General features: G+C 33.5%; 3 protein-coding genes across 8 annotated transcripts; 2 read left to right on the top strand and 1 right to left on the bottom strand.

The window, feature by feature from the left end:
- Positions 1-2609: 2609 nt before the first annotated feature.
- LOC118047481 (uncharacterized) lies at positions 2610-4813 on the top strand. The gene is made up of 3 exons (XM_035056789.2): positions 2610-3360; positions 3542-4074; positions 4189-4813. The coding sequence occupies exons 1-3, from the start codon at positions 2766-2768 to the stop codon at positions 4807-4809; spliced, it is 1749 nt and encodes a 582-aa protein (XP_034912680.2). The 5' UTR covers positions 2610-2765; the 3' UTR covers positions 4810-4813.
- Positions 4814-5854: 1041 nt separating this feature from the next.
- LOC118047453 (pentatricopeptide repeat-containing protein At4g21880, mitochondrial) lies at positions 5855-18178 on the top strand. Of its 6 annotated transcripts, XR_004687324.2 has the most exons (13): positions 5855-6216; positions 6310-6372; positions 6827-7453; positions 9309-9488; positions 9973-10037; positions 11043-11150; positions 11365-11478; positions 11901-11996; positions 12155-12253; positions 13084-13203; positions 13834-14254; positions 17444-17697; positions 17799-18178. XR_004687324.2 is itself a non-coding variant. In XM_035056749.2 (11 exons), exons 1-11 carry the CDS (start codon positions 5973-5975, stop codon positions 13846-13848), a joined length of 1731 nt encoding a protein of 576 aa, XP_034912640.1. In that variant the 5' UTR covers positions 5855-5972; the 3' UTR covers positions 13849-14445. The 6 variants fall into 6 exon arrangements, 5 of the variants coding, with proteins under 5 accessions (XP_034912640.1, XP_034912641.1, XP_034912644.1 ...); XM_035056749.2 differs by lacking the exons at positions 17444-17697; positions 17799-18178 and having other exon boundaries at positions 13834-14445; XM_035056750.2 differs by lacking the exons at positions 6310-6372; positions 17444-17697; positions 17799-18178 and having other exon boundaries at positions 13834-14445.
- LOC118047454 (protein CHLORORESPIRATORY REDUCTION 41, chloroplastic) lies at positions 15433-16229 on the bottom strand. The gene has a single exon (XM_035056755.2). The coding sequence runs from the start codon at positions 16158-16160 to the stop codon at positions 15483-15485; it is 678 nt and encodes a 225-aa protein (XP_034912646.1). The 5' UTR covers positions 16161-16229; the 3' UTR covers positions 15433-15482.
- Positions 18179-18298: the final 120 nt, after the last annotated feature.

The following is an 18298-nucleotide window of genomic DNA, read 5'->3' as shown; positions in this document are numbered from 1 at the left end:
GATACGCTTCAAAATTTCAAGTTATGATTTCCCTCTGGAGATCTCAGGTTTAAGCCATGAGAAGCTTTAATATGGCAGCATTTTGCCTTTACTCTCTTTGATGATTCAAAGAAAGTAAACCAATAAGCTTTAGTCATACCAACTGCAAAGAAAAAGAAAAATTTCTAAACATTAACCCTGTTTCTGACCGGTCCTTAATCCTTATCAAGTTGTAAGTTGGTTCATAGATATAGGCAAGGAGCTGCTAAGATTAATGTGACAAAGGACTCAACATGGCTAAAGGGTGGATATACGATTAATTAAGATTTTATCGATAATCCTTATATATCTTTTCTTAAAATATACCGGATCAAGAAAACACGCTTCTACAAAAGCGTGCTAGGTTTGACGCTAAGAGCCCATTTGGCATTGAGGTTCAACATGTTTTTTGAAAAATTTCAAACTTTTTTTTTTTTTTGCCAAAATTGAATGCGGTTTGTACTTTTTAGATTGTTTTGATGTGCTGATATCAAAAATGATTTTTAAAAAATAAAAAAACATTATTGGCATGCTTTTTGGCATGAAAAACTATTTGAAAAGCAACCACTACCACACTCCCAAACTCCCTCTAAATATATCCAGGTGTTGTTGGATTTGGGTATGGATGAGCTTGGTAGTACTCTAGGTCAAAACATACTTGGGACTAGTGTATGCTAAACTCAGGCATTATCTGGGTCTGACATGTGTCAAGCCCAATAGCTTGCCTAGGATGCGCTAGATCCAGCTAAACCAATGAGGTGGGTCTGTTGTGCATTATCTGAGGATGTCGAGCTTGAGGATTTTTTTCATTGGACCTTGGGTATGGCCGGGGTCGGGTTCGCTGCACTCTTGAATTCAAATATAATACATGAATCTAATACTATTAATTCTATAAATTTTTATATAAAATCTTAGAGGATTTATTTCTCAACAAATAAGTTTAATTAAAAAAGTGTATACTCCATCAACTTTATTAGGTGTATGAAAGTTTTTCATGACCTACCATGTCTCTATTTTTTTGTTGAATAAAACAAGTGGAATACAACTTAAAATATCATAAAGGTGGAGTTAAACTTCAGCCACTTCTCTTCACAAAATGATTAGACTTTTGGGTTATAAATATATAATGAATCTTTTAAAATAAAAGTTCACAATCTTCATTGTCTACTCTATATATATTTGAGAGTATCTTTTTCCAAGTTATCATTAATTTTTTTTATTTGATTTATTTGTTGTCATTAATTATAGCTTTATCATCTAATTAAAATAAAATCAACTTAATTAACTCAATCAAGTATTTTTCATCCTTCTTTCAAACAATCTCACGAAGGTTAAACATTATTTCTTATAAAAATATAATAATAATAATAATTCATCCTAGCGATGTAGTGGTAGCCCACAGATCTATTGATTTTCTATTAGTTTGCTCGCCTTCAGAGCACTCAGAGAGTTTAATGCAGCATCCATTATCTCAGTAATGAGAGCAGACAGTGAACTGGATTAGGAGGACAATTTCTATCTTAAATGGAGCTTGTAAAATCCATGAACTACGATGATGAGTCTTTTTATTCTCTACAGTGTTTATGATTTGTTTGAAAATATGATGTAAATTATGTTTTTTTAATTTTTTAATTTTTTATTTAAAATAATTTTTTTATGTTTTCGGATTGTTTTATTAATATTAAAAATACTTTTTAAAAATTAAAAAAAAAATTATTTTAATACATATTTTAAACAATCATTACTATTACAATTTCACAGTACAACTAAGCCTGAGCAGTAGTTTGAAGACCTAACTTAACCGTTCCAGAAACATCCAGTGTGTTTGAAAGTTGTTGTTCACCTAAATTCTCTAAATTGGTGTCTTCACAACCCTATTTTTATGCATACCATGCCTCAGGGCATTAAAAAATTTTGATTTATTTTTATTTCAAATTAATATTTTTAATGGTTTTAGATAATTTTAATGTTTTATTTTAAAAATTATTTTTTAATAAAATAAAAAAATATATTATTTTAATGGATTTTTAAGTAATATAAAATCAATCAAAAGAATGAAGACAAAATATAATCAACAAATAACAATATAATTTTGAATTTTTCATAACTTCTAGAAAATATTTTCTATTAAAAAATAAAAAATATACTTTTCCCTCAACCAAGCAAAAAACATTTTTAATTAAAAATGTTTTTTTTTAATAACTTTTTTTTAATGGTAAAAAAATATAAAAAAAAATCAGAAGAAAACAACTTTTCATTAAATAAGGGGCTTATTCATACTTTGGAGAAAGAAAGAAAGAAATTTGTGAGGTTTTTACGTCTTCTAAATTCGTCTCTGGCAAGTTCCCCTCCCTGTCCGGTCTCCATCGATATAAATGTCACATTTGATGACGATTTACAGCTATCTACTACATCTTTGAAATGGTCCCAAGTCATAAATTAATTAACTTTTTATTCAAACATAAAATGATCTTTCAAATTTGGTGGTTAGATATTTGATCTAGTCAATGTTGATTTTTGATACCACCTTATATTCAGTGCCTTAAAATACTGCAACTTCGATAGCTTTCATTGACCCATTAACAGTTCTCTTGACTAATAATGGACATCATACCTCAAAGTCAGTCGGAATTTTGATTTGCCTATATGTTCTTGGTCAAGATGTTCACATGGAAGCCTGGAACCACATCGTCGTTACAACGCAATGCCCAGATAGAGTGGTGATAGTTGTTTGCCAGTAGGATTTCATGGATTCAAGGCTATACAGAGTTGCAAAAACAGGAAATGTTTATATTCTCCTTCAACTTCTCAACGAAAATCCAAGGCTACTTACTAAACTTACTCCACAAGGGAATACACCTCTCCATATTGCCGTGAAATTTGGACATAAAGGAGTCGTCGTTGAAATCTATAATCGATGCAGGTCTCTGCTTACGAGGTCGAATTCGAGTGGAGACAGTCCTCTACATGTTGCTGCAAGGTGTGGACACTTCTCTATTGTTGATTTTCTGGTTAAAGAAGTTCTGTCTGCAAAAAGGATAAGCACTGAAAATGGAAAAACTGGCAAGTTTGACATCCTGAGGCAGGGAAACAAGGAGAATAATACAGTTCTACACGAGGCTGTTAGGAATGGTAATATGAGTGTCGTAAAGTTGTTGCTACGGGTTGATACTAAGTTGGCCTGTTTTGAAAATTATGCTGGCGAGTCTCCGTTGTTTCTTGCTGCTAGAGAAGGGAAGAAGGATGTTTTGAGTCAGATTCTGATATCAACTCCAGCTTCAGCTCATGGGGGATCAGAGGGCCAAACTGCTTTGCATGCTGCTGTGATAGAGAGACATTCAGGTACTGTCCTGTGCTTGGACAATCCTTTCTTTTTACTTCTCCACATCAAATGGCTCATGGCTGTCAATTGAATCTTTTAAGCTCACATCCTCATCTTTTAAACTTGAAATGACTCGTACTAAGTAGAATTCAAGCTCTTGAATTATTTGAAGATCCTAACTCGTTTTCTGTGTGATGTCAGATATCATGGAGATCCTTCTGAGAGCAAAACCACACCTCATCACAGAAGCTGACCATCATGGCAGGACCGCACTCCATTATGCTGCATCCCTTGGAGACCGCAGGGCGGTTGAAAGATTGCTGGAAGTTGACGAGTGTACTGCATATGTATTGGATAAAAATGGCCATTCACCCCTTCATGTTGCAGCCAGGAATGGTCATGCCGATGTAATAGAAAGAATTATCCACTACTGCCCAGATTCTGGAGAGCTTCTGGACCTGAACGGTAGGAGTGTTCTTCATTTTGCCGTTCTCAGTGGAAAAATGAATGTGGTCAGATGTGTGGTGGAAATAGCAGAGTTACAATGGCTCATAAATCAAGCAGATAATGGCGGGAACACACCTTTGCATTTGGCTGCTATTGAAAGACAAACTCGGATTCTGCGGTGCTTGATATGGGATGAAAGAGTGGACCACAGAGCCAGAAATGAAAATGGCCAATCAGTCTTTGATATTGATGGATCTATCAGAGAATCATGCTTTATATATCGTTGTGTAAGTATGATTTCATAGCTTTCAGAAGTAATTGCTGTTAGGTGCATTTCGTATTATGAAAAACAACATATAAAAGCTTGACATTGTATTCACCATACTCTTCTAACACTGCAGAATATAATCAAATGCGTATGGAGGAAACTTATCACTGTATCTAATCGAATCACCGGGAAAAAGAATCCCCCATGTGCAGACCAAGAAGCTGTTGCCAGGATTCAAACTTACAAGCGAATGGGAAATACCCTCTTAATGGTAGCAACACTAATCGCAACAGTAACGTTTGCAGCAGCTTTCACACTTCCTGGAGGCTTTAACAATGATCTTGGCCCCAAGCAAGGCGTTGCATTACTGGAATCTAGCAATCATCTGAGATGGTTTGTTTTCTCAGACGCCATTGCCATGACCAGCTCCATAATTGCAGCATGCATAATATTTTGGGGAGCTGTTAGTAACGATGAGTCCTATGTTTACTACCTGGCAAGTGCGACCGTGCTAACTTGTATAGCGCTACAATCAGCAGGGATTGCATTCCTATCAGGAATTGTTGCTGCTTTGCCTGATCAACCCTTTGTTGACAGTGTAATTTATATTGTGGGGATTGCTTTCCATGTTAGCAACTTCTTGTTTCTGCTCCAGCTGGTGCGGATTTTTCTTGTTTCTGAAATCTGCCAGTTCTTGATTTTTTGTTTCTGGAAGATGAAGTCCAAGATCAATAAAAGAAATCACCATTATTGACAAACAGACCCTCTGCATTCCGCTTCAAAACGCTGTTAGCAAAGTTTTTGGACAACTGCTGTTAAGGTTTCCAAAGCATTTGGTTTGTGCTTTTGATGAGCCTTTGGAGATGATCAAATTTCATAGAAAGTGTAGAAACAAATTGGAAAATGTTCCATTATCCGATTAATTACATTTAATTCACATGAAATATGCTCACGCTTCTGATAAAACCGAGTTCGATGCATTGCAAAACAAGTGAACAAATCCAAAATCAGGTAATTTTGTTGTAATTGTCTTGATTTTTTTTGCAGTAAAAAACAACATATTTATCTAGCATGTAGATACTGATGTTGTGGTAGTACATGAAGTTTCTAATGTTGTCAAACAAAAACTGGAGTTTCTAATGAAATGTTGTCTCCTCAAAACTGCTTCAAATGATATTTGGAGGTCTTTTTTTTTTTTTTTTTTCATATTCATGACATATTTACTTTAAATACACTTATATTTTGAATTTAAATATAAGATAAATTACAATCTAAGTATAAAATTACATGTATCTTTGTTATAAAATTCGAACCAACCATAGGTTGATTTAAGACTCCGCTCATTCAGGGTGTAGATTAATTTGGATTCCAAAAAAACAAGTTAAGAAATTGATGTAGTTTGATTTAGTCAAAAATCCAAATTAATTTGTGATTTGGGATAAAATCTTTTCAAAACTTGTTGATTTTATTTTAAAAAAGCAACAAACTTGCTCGAATTAGATTTTATAACAATGATTTGGATTACATGACATAACTATTTTTATTCCTTCATAATAAATGATGAGTGATCCTAAAAACATTTTATGTGAAAAAGGGACGTGTGTGATAGTTTGTTAAATATAGAGGGGTTTCTCTCAAGGTTATCATTTTTTTGGGGGTGAAACTTGAAATTTCCAACGTAAGAAAAATCCTAGGATGAAAATGAAAATTAAAAGATGAAATTGAAAAAAGCAGTAAGGGTTAAATTGAAATCAAAACTTGGTGAAGGTCCATTAAGTTTCCCTATTATATACGGTAATTATGCTTGCTTGTTGAAACAAAAAGAAAATAAAATATTAAAAGGAAAAAGGGTTTTGTAATTTTCCAGAGAAACCACCCAAAAACCCCCCTACGCCCTGCTGCTTAATCCACCACCAAATGCCCAAATTCAAGATCCTAAGCAATCTCGTCCGTGTAGCCATCAAAACCACCACTGCCTCCACCACCACCGCCAGTGACACGACTTTCAAAAGCCTCGTCAGCCATTTCGAATCCATAACACCCCCCAAACCAGAAACTTCTTCCAAGTCCAAAAAACAACCTGAAACTAAACCTCAGTCTCCTCCGTCACCCGCAGTTAAGTCTAGCCCTGGTGCTCTCGGAATAGAAGACTTTTATTCTGGTACGCCATTTTTTGTTTTTCTTAAAAAAAGAAAAGAAAGAAATTTTTTGTTACAATTGATTTTTTTTTAATGTCTTCTTTTGTGTGATTCAGAAACAATCCCGACAGCAAAAGGCATGGCAAAGACAGCAAAAGTCATAGAAAAGATTATAAATGGTACACTGCATTAATAAAAAAAAACTGGGTGCTTTTTGTGTATTTTTACTGCATTAGTAAAAAACTGGGTGCTTTTTTTTTTTTATGTAATTTGTCATTTGGAGCTAATCCTTCTTATATTTAGATGCAAAAGAACTGCGGGTTGTTATTAATTTTTTGTGATGTAATCTGATGTTATTTTGTAGCCAAAAGGAAGAAAATTGGATGTTAAAGAATTGATTTTTGTAATGTAATGTAACGTTATTGTTAGCCAAAAAAGAAAAAGAATAGAGTATTTAAGTTATAGTTCTAGTTTGGATATCTGGGTTCATGCAAGATAAAGGGGTTTGATCATTTTCTGCAAATTGGTGCTTTCTGGGTTGTTGTTGTTGTTGCTGTTGTTTTTTTGTTAGATGTGGTTTTGATTATTATTTTGAATTTGTGTTTATTGTTTTTTCCCTTGTTCTTTTTGTAGATGTTTTGAAAATTAAATCGCTAGGTTTGGAAAAAGCAGATGGTGAGAAAGTTGTAGAAAACGTTTTCAAGACACCATGGCTTTCAAATTGGAAGAAAAACAATATAGGTATACAGCGGAAACAGATATCTTATGAAAGGAAACAAAAATGGATTTTCAAAAATAGTCAGGTCTACCCTTTTGACCGATTAGTTGACACACGTGCCTTCAAGCTGGGGACAGATGCTACAATGGATGTGTTTGGAATGTTGGGAAGGGAAACAGGTTTGAAAGAGTTCAATGCATTGATGAAGATGTGCATTGAGCAATGTAGGGAAACTGATGATGAGAATGTTGCGAAGGAACAGATTTCTCAAGTTCTTGAACATTTTATATCAATGAAGGAGCAAGGTTTCCCAATAGAGGAGGAAACTTATGGTCCATTTCTGATGCTTTTAATTGATAAGGGTATGTTGGAAGAATTTTATTTCTTCTATGGCATTATCAAAGATACAAATCCTAGCGAAATTGCACGCTTAGGCTATTATGATATGCGTTTATTAATCAGAGTCAATGATGAAAAGAAGATTCAGGAACTTTGCAATTGTATTTGTACTGATTATGGGGACGGGAATATCAGTTTACGAGGTATGTACCTTTTGCTTGATCTACCTTAGAAAATACTATTGTAACACCTTAAAAACGCATTTGCTATAGTTTGTGAATGTATCATGACTTATACAAGTACTAAGGTGTAAATAAATTAAATAAAGCAAAAATACATGAGAAGATAGCTAAATGTCAAAGAAAGTTAGGGGACAAAAACTAAAGTAAGGCTCAAACTGAAATTATCCAACCCAAGTAGGTGAAGTAGGATGATTTTGCATGATAAAGTAGGTGAAGTGGGAAAAGTTTTTCTTTGTCATGCTTGTGAGATGTTAAGATGAAAGGAGGGACATGCTTCTCCTTCACCATCTTTCATTATACACCATTCCTACAAAGAAGTAAACTGGAGCTTGAATACAATAGAATTGGTAGAAGGTAAATCAAGGGCAGATTGTATGGGGTTAAGAAGTAAACAAAGAGAGTAAAAAGGGCTAGAGTTTAAGGTGAGTGATTAAACCAATAAATATGTATAAATTCATTTGCTAATATGTTTTTATATCAAGAATTTCCTTAAATGCATGATAAATTTGTAGAAGATATTGAATCCTTTTTGAATGGAAACTTCACATGATAATTATTAATTAAGATTGTGATTATGAAAGATTAAACCGTGATTCATTCCATTAAAGTGAATGGTGTGTTTTGGCACAAATGTTGTGTTGAGATAATTGCACATGATATGTGAAAAGGGGACAACTTGCTTTACATGAAATTGTGGCCACCTACATGCTACATATGCTACTATTGAAATAGCATATGGATATGGGAAATGAATATTGAATTGTCGTTCATGTTGTTCTTGTACAATTTGATGTAAATATGATAGCGGGGCCCAAATGTTGAAAACTTGTGGAAGTTTTCCATGCTTATCATGTTAATCATTCACTGAGCTATACTCATTGGTATTTAATAAATTATTTTCAGAGGACCCAAGCGAGAATGAAAGAGAGCTTGGGTTGGGTAGTAGGTTCCCAACCAAAGTGATGGGAGAGTGCTAGCTTGAAGTGTGACTTGAGTTGTGTTGTTGTATCTCTCCATTTGGAAGTTTTTGGTATGGGTCATTAAACATGTAAATGCATATGTAAACATATCATGTATAAACTTTTTTGGTATGTAATTGATAAATAGGACAACAATGTACAAAGATGCAAAAAATAGGACAGGTTGTGTGTGCATATAAGTGCATGATTGGTCGGTGAATTTGATTGATAAGGCAGCAATAAGAAGTAATGAATGATGTTGGTTTAACCAAAGACCATGTTTCTAAAATGATAAAATTAATGCTACGGGCTAAGATGCATCACAATAGAAATAAAAGAGGGGTTTAATTATAATTGAGAAGTGGAAGATGAAGATAATGATAATGATAAATGGTGAAGGAGAAACATGTCCGTCCCTTACTCTAAGCATCTCACAAGCATGACAGCAAAAATTGCCCTACATCGTCATGCTAAAATTGTCCCACTTGACCTACTTAATCATGCAAAAATTATCCTGCTTAAACCTACTCAGGTTGGGTAATTGCATTTTGAGCCTTCCTTTTCTGTGATTTAGTTTTTGTCTCCTAACTTTCTTTTAACTCTACATTATTTGACATTTAGCTAACTTCTCATGTATTTTTGCATCATTTAATCTATTTACACCTTACTATTTGTATAAATAATGGTACTTTCACAAATTATAGCAAATGTGTTTTTAGGGTGTTACAACTATTTTCTAGTGTGTGTATATATATATAAATGGAAAATTATTTTCTTTTGTGACCCTTTATGACACAATCAACTTTTGTGCATTGGCCATTAGTGATACCTTCAAGAAGATCTTCCTCCTGTTGCAGAAAATTATTTACTGGCACTCTGTGAAAGTGACCAGAAGAATTACCTGTTGCAGCTGTTAGAGACTGTGGATATCACAAAACTTTCATCGTTGGGCAATGCAGTCAGTATCTTTAAATCCTTAGGGAGGCTATCATTGGAGTCCTATGGAGAGAAGTTCCTTTTGGTGCTAAAAAATTGTGGTATGTTCATTATACAATGTTTTTTTAGTATTGAGATTCCTGTACTTATTGTTTATTGAAGGCCATGAATTGCTATTGAAAGCTGGGAACTGATTTCCTTTCCTAAATCAAAATGAAAAGTTTTGGTATCTTCATCTTTTTCTAAGACGTCTTTTTTAAAATTATTATTTCCTAATTGTAGCTGCATTTTTCATTCTAGCTTCTTTGAAAAACTATCACTTCTAAGAAATGAAATCAATTGGATTGTCTACACCAACCGTATTGTAGCACCTATATTTTTATGCGCAGGCTTCTGGTATATGATCTCTAGAAGTTTTTTTCACCTTTTCCCCCCCTTCTAAATGCAAATTTGAAACGAGGCTGTAGTTCTGGTATTTGAAAGAGACTGAGAATGTATGAGATTTGATGGAAGACAAAGCATGCATTTCTTCTTGATAGCTCCTGGCTTGTATGCTTTGTGATATAGTACTGTGATAAAGTGCAGATTATGGAGCGGAGGATATTTCAACTCTCATCTTTAGTTATGCTACTAGCATTCCAAATTTAGCGGTGAGAAACTACTCATGAATGCTGCTGGTAACGTCCTCGAGGCCATTATGCAATGAGGAACAACTGCTTAACACATCTAGTTTGCTTCTTTGAAACAAACTCATTCTGAGTGAACCTGGGGAGAATTGAATGTTGCTTGCATTAATAATTAGTCTACAGTAGTAGGTTGCTTCTGATTGATTCAGTCATACTAGCAATATTCTGATCTTTCAAGATTTCTATTTTCTTTATGCTCATTTATTCATTGCCTATTTGGGTTACTGAGGTGGTGTTAACAAGCCAACTTTGCTTTTAGATTGATGAAGAATTGGGAAACCAATGGGTATGAAAATAATTCGCGTATGGTAACAGCAAGGTTTGTAAAAAATGACTTTGTCTGCTCATTACATAATAGGAATTGATCTAGTTTCAGTGAAATCTAATTTTAATGTCACTTTTGATGAAATTTTTCATTCTGTTAAATGGATGGGAAGACATTTCATTCTGTTCAATGGATAGGAAGGCATTTGTAGTCATTGAATGGGATGCAAACAGATTGGTGTCAGGGCAAGCATGTAAATGTCAAGATTTATTGACACTCTATATCATTCAGACTGGTGCTATATATTAGGGCTCCTTAGCAGGATTACGTCATATCAATTATTTTGATGTTAATTCTCACTGTTGCTATAAGTATGTGCAATTTGTTGATTGCAAGTGGTTGTTTTCCTCACACCATCACTCTTTTGTCATTACTTTTCACTTCTCCTTTCTGAAGGCATGATATTGATTTCTCTCGTTTGCAATACCGTGACAGTTATTGGAAATGTTAATAGCCAAAATTACCATATTAACTGTTTTATAACCGTATGTCTTAAATCCTCTAACAAATCCATATGAACTCAGTTATTTTAAGTGTTTGCACTATGAAAAACCCATTTCAATGTCTTTATGCATGAGAATTCTTGAAATGGTTGATTTTAATTTGGCTTACAAACACATTGAATGTGATTTTTCTTGTTGTAGGTTGAGGATGTTGTTTCAAAATTCAAAACCTTACACAGAGTAATGGAGATGAGTCCTTCTTCAACTTCATATGAGAGGCTCATTGTATACAGTTGCAATTCACTTAAGGTATGACCTTATCTTTTTTACTTAAAGGGAAACATATATTCAAGGTTCTACCTTCTTCAGGTTGTAATTCATTTGAAAAGTTGAAGATGGGAATTCTCTTCTTGTTCAGGGATTTAACTACTTAAGAAGCCACATCAAACTTTTTAAAATACTAGTTTGTTTCCATATAACCTATATATTGATCAATGTCTATTGTCTATTCATCTGAATGCAGGTGCATCATGCTATTGATATGGTAGACGAACTGTGTGACGAGGGTTTCACCATATCCATAAACACAATACATTCTATGTTGAATGCTAGTGAGGCTAGCCTTGATTTTAATTTGGTATGGTGTTCACTCTACATGTCTTTGCATTAAATATATGTTGTATTGGTCATTTTGGATACAATAGTTCTGTTTCAAGTCAATTATAGAATTCAAACATATTAAATTTGAATCTCTTGATTCTACTTGTGTCTTGAAGTCTGATCTTAACCCGCCTGAGCTTGATTATGTTAGATTAGTTTCATTTATGCTAACATGTGTATTTTAATAGCCTCAAATGCAGTTACAAAATAACAGTATACTTCTTCACAGCAGTTCAGTTCTCTTGATTCAACAAGCAAGACGCCCTTTGCTTTCATGTATTGATTAATCCCATGAATTATCTTTGCTGTTTTAATTCTTTTCAGCTTTATTCTACTATTGTCTGTTCTTCTGAACTGATTTTTTTTGTACTCATCTGTTCTCACCTTGATGATGTCTAGGTTCAGCGAATCTATTCATTGATTTATCACCTGGACTTGACACCAACTAATGAGACATTTAGGACAATGATAGGTTTGAGTGTGAAAATGAAAGATGTAAGTTGCTAGTAGCTCTCTCTCTTGCTTGCTCTCCATGTGTCTCTACTGTCCTGTGTACTTGCTTTTGCTTTCATTTCCGATGCTATCTTTTGCAAAATAATATTCTCATAAGCCATGGCTATTTATTTTTCTCGGTCTCTTCCTATTCAATGCAGTTTGATGGTGCAATTGGTCTGCTCAATGATTTGAAGAAATTGAATATGACACCGACAGCTGGCATGTATAATGCTATAATGGATGGATATTTTCAAGAGGTAACTTAACATGTCAAGTTATTCTTCCTGGTCCATCTCGTGTGTTTTAATTTTTTTACTGCAAGTTGGTTTTTGACTCATTGGACAACTTGTGACATTTTCTGCAGCTGTTTTTTTATGTAGTACCTATTACATTTTCTGCAAATATACTTTATGCAGTCTTGACCTGTACATGGGATAACTGCTAGTAGGCAATGTGTTCAACACTCGAGAAGGGGGGGGGGGGGGGGTCTACCTATTGGGGAAGGTCAAGGTAGTTAATCATATGTGGTGCTTTTGAGTGACTGGATTTGAGACAAGGGAAACACTCAAACGCAAAAATATAGATTAAAGGCCGAGAGTGATACAGCTCAAGGTACTGCCATGGAAACAAATCTTTCTTTTTATACCATTTTATTTCTTCAAGTCCCAATATGGGTTGTAATGACCTTAGTACAGATTCCTGAAGAAGCTAGGAGCTAGATATGTTTAGGACTGCATTTTTTTCAGTAAATTCATTCATTCACAAATTGATTATATGGAAAATTAGGATTCATGTAATGATTTCACTTTGGTGGGATGGGCACTTTTATACATCTCTATTAGTTCACGTTTCTTCTTTACCCTGTAGTTGTTGGTCCCTGACTTGCAATTACATGAATGTTATGATTGTGTAAAGTTAGCTTTATGTTTTAGCTCTTACATGTTCCTGCAATATTTCCTATATTCTTGATGCCACAGATATGATATTCAACATGCACAAAACTGCTTAGTTACACTCTGTATTTTGTGATTCTTCTTAACCTCTCATACTTTTTAACGGTCTTCCTCTTATGCTGAATGGTCTTCAGAAAAACATGAGTGGTGCATTAATGGTTCTGGAGCAAATGAAACTTGCAGATGTGAAACCAGATTCTGCAACTTACAGTTGTTTAATAAGCAATTGCGACAATGAAGATCAAATTACCAAGGTAATTTATTTTTAACAAAAAAAAAAAAAAAAATAACATCTATTTAACAAAAATGTTTGACCTGAAAACCTAATGATCTAGGTCCAACTATAAATCCATTGTGATGCTCTCTCCCTTTTCAAGGGAAACTAAGGGTGGGTGTGGTTTAACAGTTTGTTCAACTTGTTTTTAAAAGTTTTTTTAAAATTATTTTTCGTCTTAAAAAGTATGAAGTTAATTATTTTTTAGGTGTTTATTTTATATGTTTAATGTGCTGATAAAAAAAAATAAAAAAATTGTTCTGATACATTTTCAATTAAAGAATGTATTTGCAAAAGCATCGTGAACTGAATTACTAAACATACTAAATAAGATTGGCCTCAATACTTTGTAAAGCATGTCATATAGTAATAACGTGTAATTCAATAATAATTTTGCTAGAAATAATGAATTAACTGCTGACCACATTATATAGAACAGTATTTTTATAAAATCAATAGAATTGAGAGAGATGTCTTTTATATTTCCTCTGTTATTTTAAAAAAAAAAAAAAACATGTTTAGTAGATAACTAGATAAGTGCTATGCCTTAGATAACCTTTTAGCAAAGTACTGCACCTATGGTTAAGCAGACGATTAATGTGGCCAGCAGGCAAAGCAAGGCTAAAGAGTCTGGATTTGTATGCACAAGATTCATCGGCAACAACCCAGCAAAAGGGTGGGTAAGTTACGGTGTCCAAAAAGCAACAATGGCAGGTTAAACAGAGCAATGAAGGCAACATCTAAATCAATTATGAAAGTGCATAGAGTCTGCTCAATTTTCTCTGCAGGTGATTTGCTCAAGCTTGCTGACAACATCTCTAAACGCAACAAAGGGTGAAAAGCTAGCAATCCTGCAACCAAGGAAAAATGAAAGATCGAGGAAGAGATCCAAAGATGTATCTCATGAAACAAGTGATTAATATACGACAAAAACCCGCAAGCAAGATGGGAAAAGCTTGTGTGAACAAGCGGTGAAAGCATAGAGTGACAGTGTATAAGCAGTGTTGCAAATGGAAAAGCATTTCCCTTCTGTAAGTTTTTTTAATGGCATGCTCATTATAATCCTGTTATCTTGGTATCAAATGTGAGAAACGTTTGCGCATTAATTCGAAAGTGGATAGAACACACATTCATTGACTGGAAAGGACAGCAAAAACTACAAATGAAAGGCTGCAAGGGCAGTAGCAAATGCAAATAATAGCCCTAGCTTTTCATGGTTAAACTATCAGAAAGCTCCTTAGTAACCAAGTCTAGTTACGCAATTTCTCATAAAAGTTCCTGAAAACAGAGATAACGATGCCATGTTATTGATTGACAATTAAAAACTGTGTTTACTCTTACTTGACCAAATTGGTCTGAAACATTTCCAAGCAAGCAAGAGTTTAAGAGCAGATTGGCATCTAGTAACCCAATAATTGAGTGGTTAGCTTCATTTATATAAAAATACTCTTAATTCGATCAAGCTAGTACACGAATAATCTCTTCAAATACATGTGAATAGTAAAACTTAGTTTTTCTGACAACTCTAATATTATTAGAAGTCCAAAGATTTGCACAAGAAAAGTACTTGATGCTGTACATTTTCAGCACGTGCTTTTAATTTTTGCCTCCATAGTATCTCCAATAGAATTTCCCGCGTTTGAGTTGGTGGTCAAACCAACCATGTTATTTTTTATTTTTTTTGTTTTAGATTAAAATTTTTAATATTTTTGAATTATTTTAATATATTAATGTGAAAATAAATTTTAATAAATAAAAAGTATTTTTTAAACAAAACATATATTAAAATACAATTTTTATCACTATCTCATACTGACTTTTAAATGAATTTGTGCTCCAAATATAGGTACCTTTTCCCTTTCAATGTACATCATAATGTTGCCTAATCTAGAGAAATATAACCTACTAAGCTTCTCCAATTAAATAATTTATACATGGTAAATCAAATCAAGTAATGAAATACAAGCTAACATAAATATAATCAAAAGAAAATAAATCTTAATATTAAAAAAAATTTAGATCTTCAATTTGTTTTTCAATAATTACGTATATAATTTTTTTAAAACTACTAAAAATTTATATTGTTTTTAATTCCAGATTACATGGAATTAATCACCATATACACAAATTAACCTAAATAACCTAGATTTATAAAAAAAAAATCTCTATCCCCTAGTCAAAGGCAAGAAAAGAGAAGAAAATGCATGGATTTCCAAGAATAATTAACCTTATATTATTTATTTATCTATTTCATGACCATCAAAAAGAATTAGCGACAAGTATTGCTTGTCTACACCTTGCCTTAGCCTGCTCAAGCCTCTCATTCAAAGTCTCTTCTTTAACAGCTGCTTTAACCATTGCCAAATCCATCTCCATCAACTTCAAAACTCTGAACAACTCCGTCACCATTCTATCCTCCACTTTCCCTTCATCTCTCAAGACTTCAGCTTCTTCCCTCGCTCTCTCCGCCACTATTTCACCAACCTTAGCCAAAAGCGCAGTTGAACCAAACTCTTTATCCATCAGCTCCACCAACTTGTCCAAAAAATCCATTATCACGTACCCTACTGGCTTCTCAAGCTTTATCTCCTTCGTTCTCTTCCACCCCACTTCATAGTTTGGAGGCTCACCTTTCACAAGGTCTGTTTTGGCCTTTCTGTCTCGGATTATTTGAGATCTTCTTCGCTTTTCGATAGGGTAGTCTGAGTTGTTTAGGGTTGTGGAAACTGGAGGCGGGAATGGGGACTCATTGTCATCAGGTTCTGTTAATGGAGCTGAGTTTGACGATGTGCATTTGATGGAGAAGAAGTGAGAGTGTTGGTCTTTCTTAAATGGTGATGTTGATGGGATTGTAGGGGTTTGGCTTTGGCTTTGGTAGAGTTGATTTAGGCAAAGTGGGTTTGGAAATGAGAGAGAGTGAAGGAGAGTGGAAGCCATAGGTGCTCTGAAGCAAAAGTGAACGGAAGAAGATAAGGTCAGCTATTAGTATTTTGTTGGATAAATTAATTATGTGAGCAATAAAAGAAAGATATTTGCAAAATATCCGGAAATACAACAGTTTTTTTTTTTTTTTTTAACTGTTATTAAACTCGAATTTGACTTTTATCCTAGATTTAGCCAATCCACTCCTGACCTAGACTATGTATTAAAAAAAAGTAACCTAAAATTATTTTAGTCGACCTAATGAATTAATACAAGAGCTCATCATAACTCAATTTGATATTTAAAAAAAAAAAAAAGTAAAACAATTTTATTTTAACTTAAATAATTGAACGATGTTATTTAAATTTAAACAACAATTTATAACCTATGCTTTAAGCTAAATAATAATAAGTCAAGCTGGATTTAATTATTATGTTTTTTTTATTGCAAGCTTTTGTAATTCACACTAGAAACTTTTTTGTTTAACCTTACTCTATTTTAAGAGTAATTTTACTTTCTTTTTTCACTTATGTCTTTGTGAGTATATATTTTTTCCCCATACAATATGGTTTTCGATGGCAATTATTTATAAGAAGTTAAGGAAATAGTTTTGAGAAGGTGAAAAGAAATATATATGAAAACTTTATTTCCTTGTTGAATTGTGATAATAACTTATAACACTTAAATTTTTTAGGGAAAAAACGCAAAGAAAACTATTTTTTCTCAAGAAAAAAATTTAGTTTTATGATATTAATTATTCTAAATTTTCCAACAAGTTATAAAAAATATATTAAATTTAATTTTATCAACGCTTCATTTTTAGAATAATTATATTTGTTTCTGCGTTTAAAAAATAATTTTAAAATTTTTTGAAAATATTTTTAAAAAAATTAAATTTTTTTTAATTTTAGATCATTTTAATACGTTGATATTAAAAATAAATTTTAAATAATAAAAAAATATTATTTCAATATATTTTTAAATAAAAAACATTTTAAAAAATCACTACTACTATAATTCCAACCCCTACCCTGCTATAAAGCAAACAACATAACAAGGTTTCATGCCATGATATCATATGGAGAATAAAATAAAAATTAGGAAATATGTTCTTGACATGTTGATATTATCAATTTGGACTCCCGGCAAGATGCATTAAGCAAGGGCTGCATTCCAACAACATATTCAAAGATTGGCATTCCCTAGACACAGCATTTTTCTTAATTTCTTTATTTGTTATCATTATTTTATTTTTATTTTTTCTCCTTAAACCACCTTCATTCTGGGTTTATCTATAGAAGAAAAGTCCCCACTCTTGCCATTCAGCTTCGCGGAGTAAGCCTTTCTCTTGGGCCAGGACTGTCGCATCCTAGTTGTGCGGGGCTTATCTTTTGAGCAGCTGCCAAGCCCACATAGAAGAATTCGGATACATCCCATCACGAACAACATTCATGTTTGTTTAGAATTCGAACAGAGTTTCACGTCTACAGGACAGAAAGTTTTTTGCAAGAAATGTACAGCCTTTCATGTCTGCTTCATTGCAACACTCACTGTACATACCTAAACGACACAATTTAACTCAGTTTTACACATGAATTTCATCACTTGACCTTTGCATATTTTCGAGCTTCTAACTGAATTTCTCATCGCCAGCTACATGGCAGGCATATTTTGGCTTGGATAGCTTGCTAGTTCATTTTTTTCTGCTCGGTATCAGAGCATGGTTTACATCTTCAGTGAAAGTTAATGAAGAACAACAGTTTTTTGCTTCCCAATAGATGTGGGATGGAAGCATAACCACGAGCCGAACCAGGAAGTAAACAAACAGAAGTCGTCTGAGCAAGCTTACAGCAATCGTAAATAGGAGCGAAGATTAGCGAAGATTGTATCCCATAGAAGTTTTTACCCATCATTAAGAACACAAATTCTAGCTTTATTTGCTGATCGAAGACCATTGCAGAGTGAAAAACACTGAAATTCAGACCAAACTAGTGTACATTTTAGCAACCCTGATGGCAGATGAGCACTCCAGATTTCCGCAGGAGTCACCTTCTAAAAAGTAAACCGGCTAAATGCTTCTATCAGTTCTCCAAACCATTAGGGTTACGCTGTCAAGATATAAACTTGTCATGGCAGAAAAACCCACCAGAAAT

Source organism: Populus alba, chromosome 11 (genome assembly GCF_005239225.2).
Source record: "Populus alba chromosome 11, ASM523922v2, whole genome shotgun sequence".
Taxonomy (NCBI): domain Eukaryota; kingdom Viridiplantae; phylum Streptophyta; class Magnoliopsida; order Malpighiales; family Salicaceae; genus Populus; species Populus alba.
Note: the sequence above shows the minus strand (reverse complement) of the source record. Positions and strands in the feature narration are given on the sequence as shown.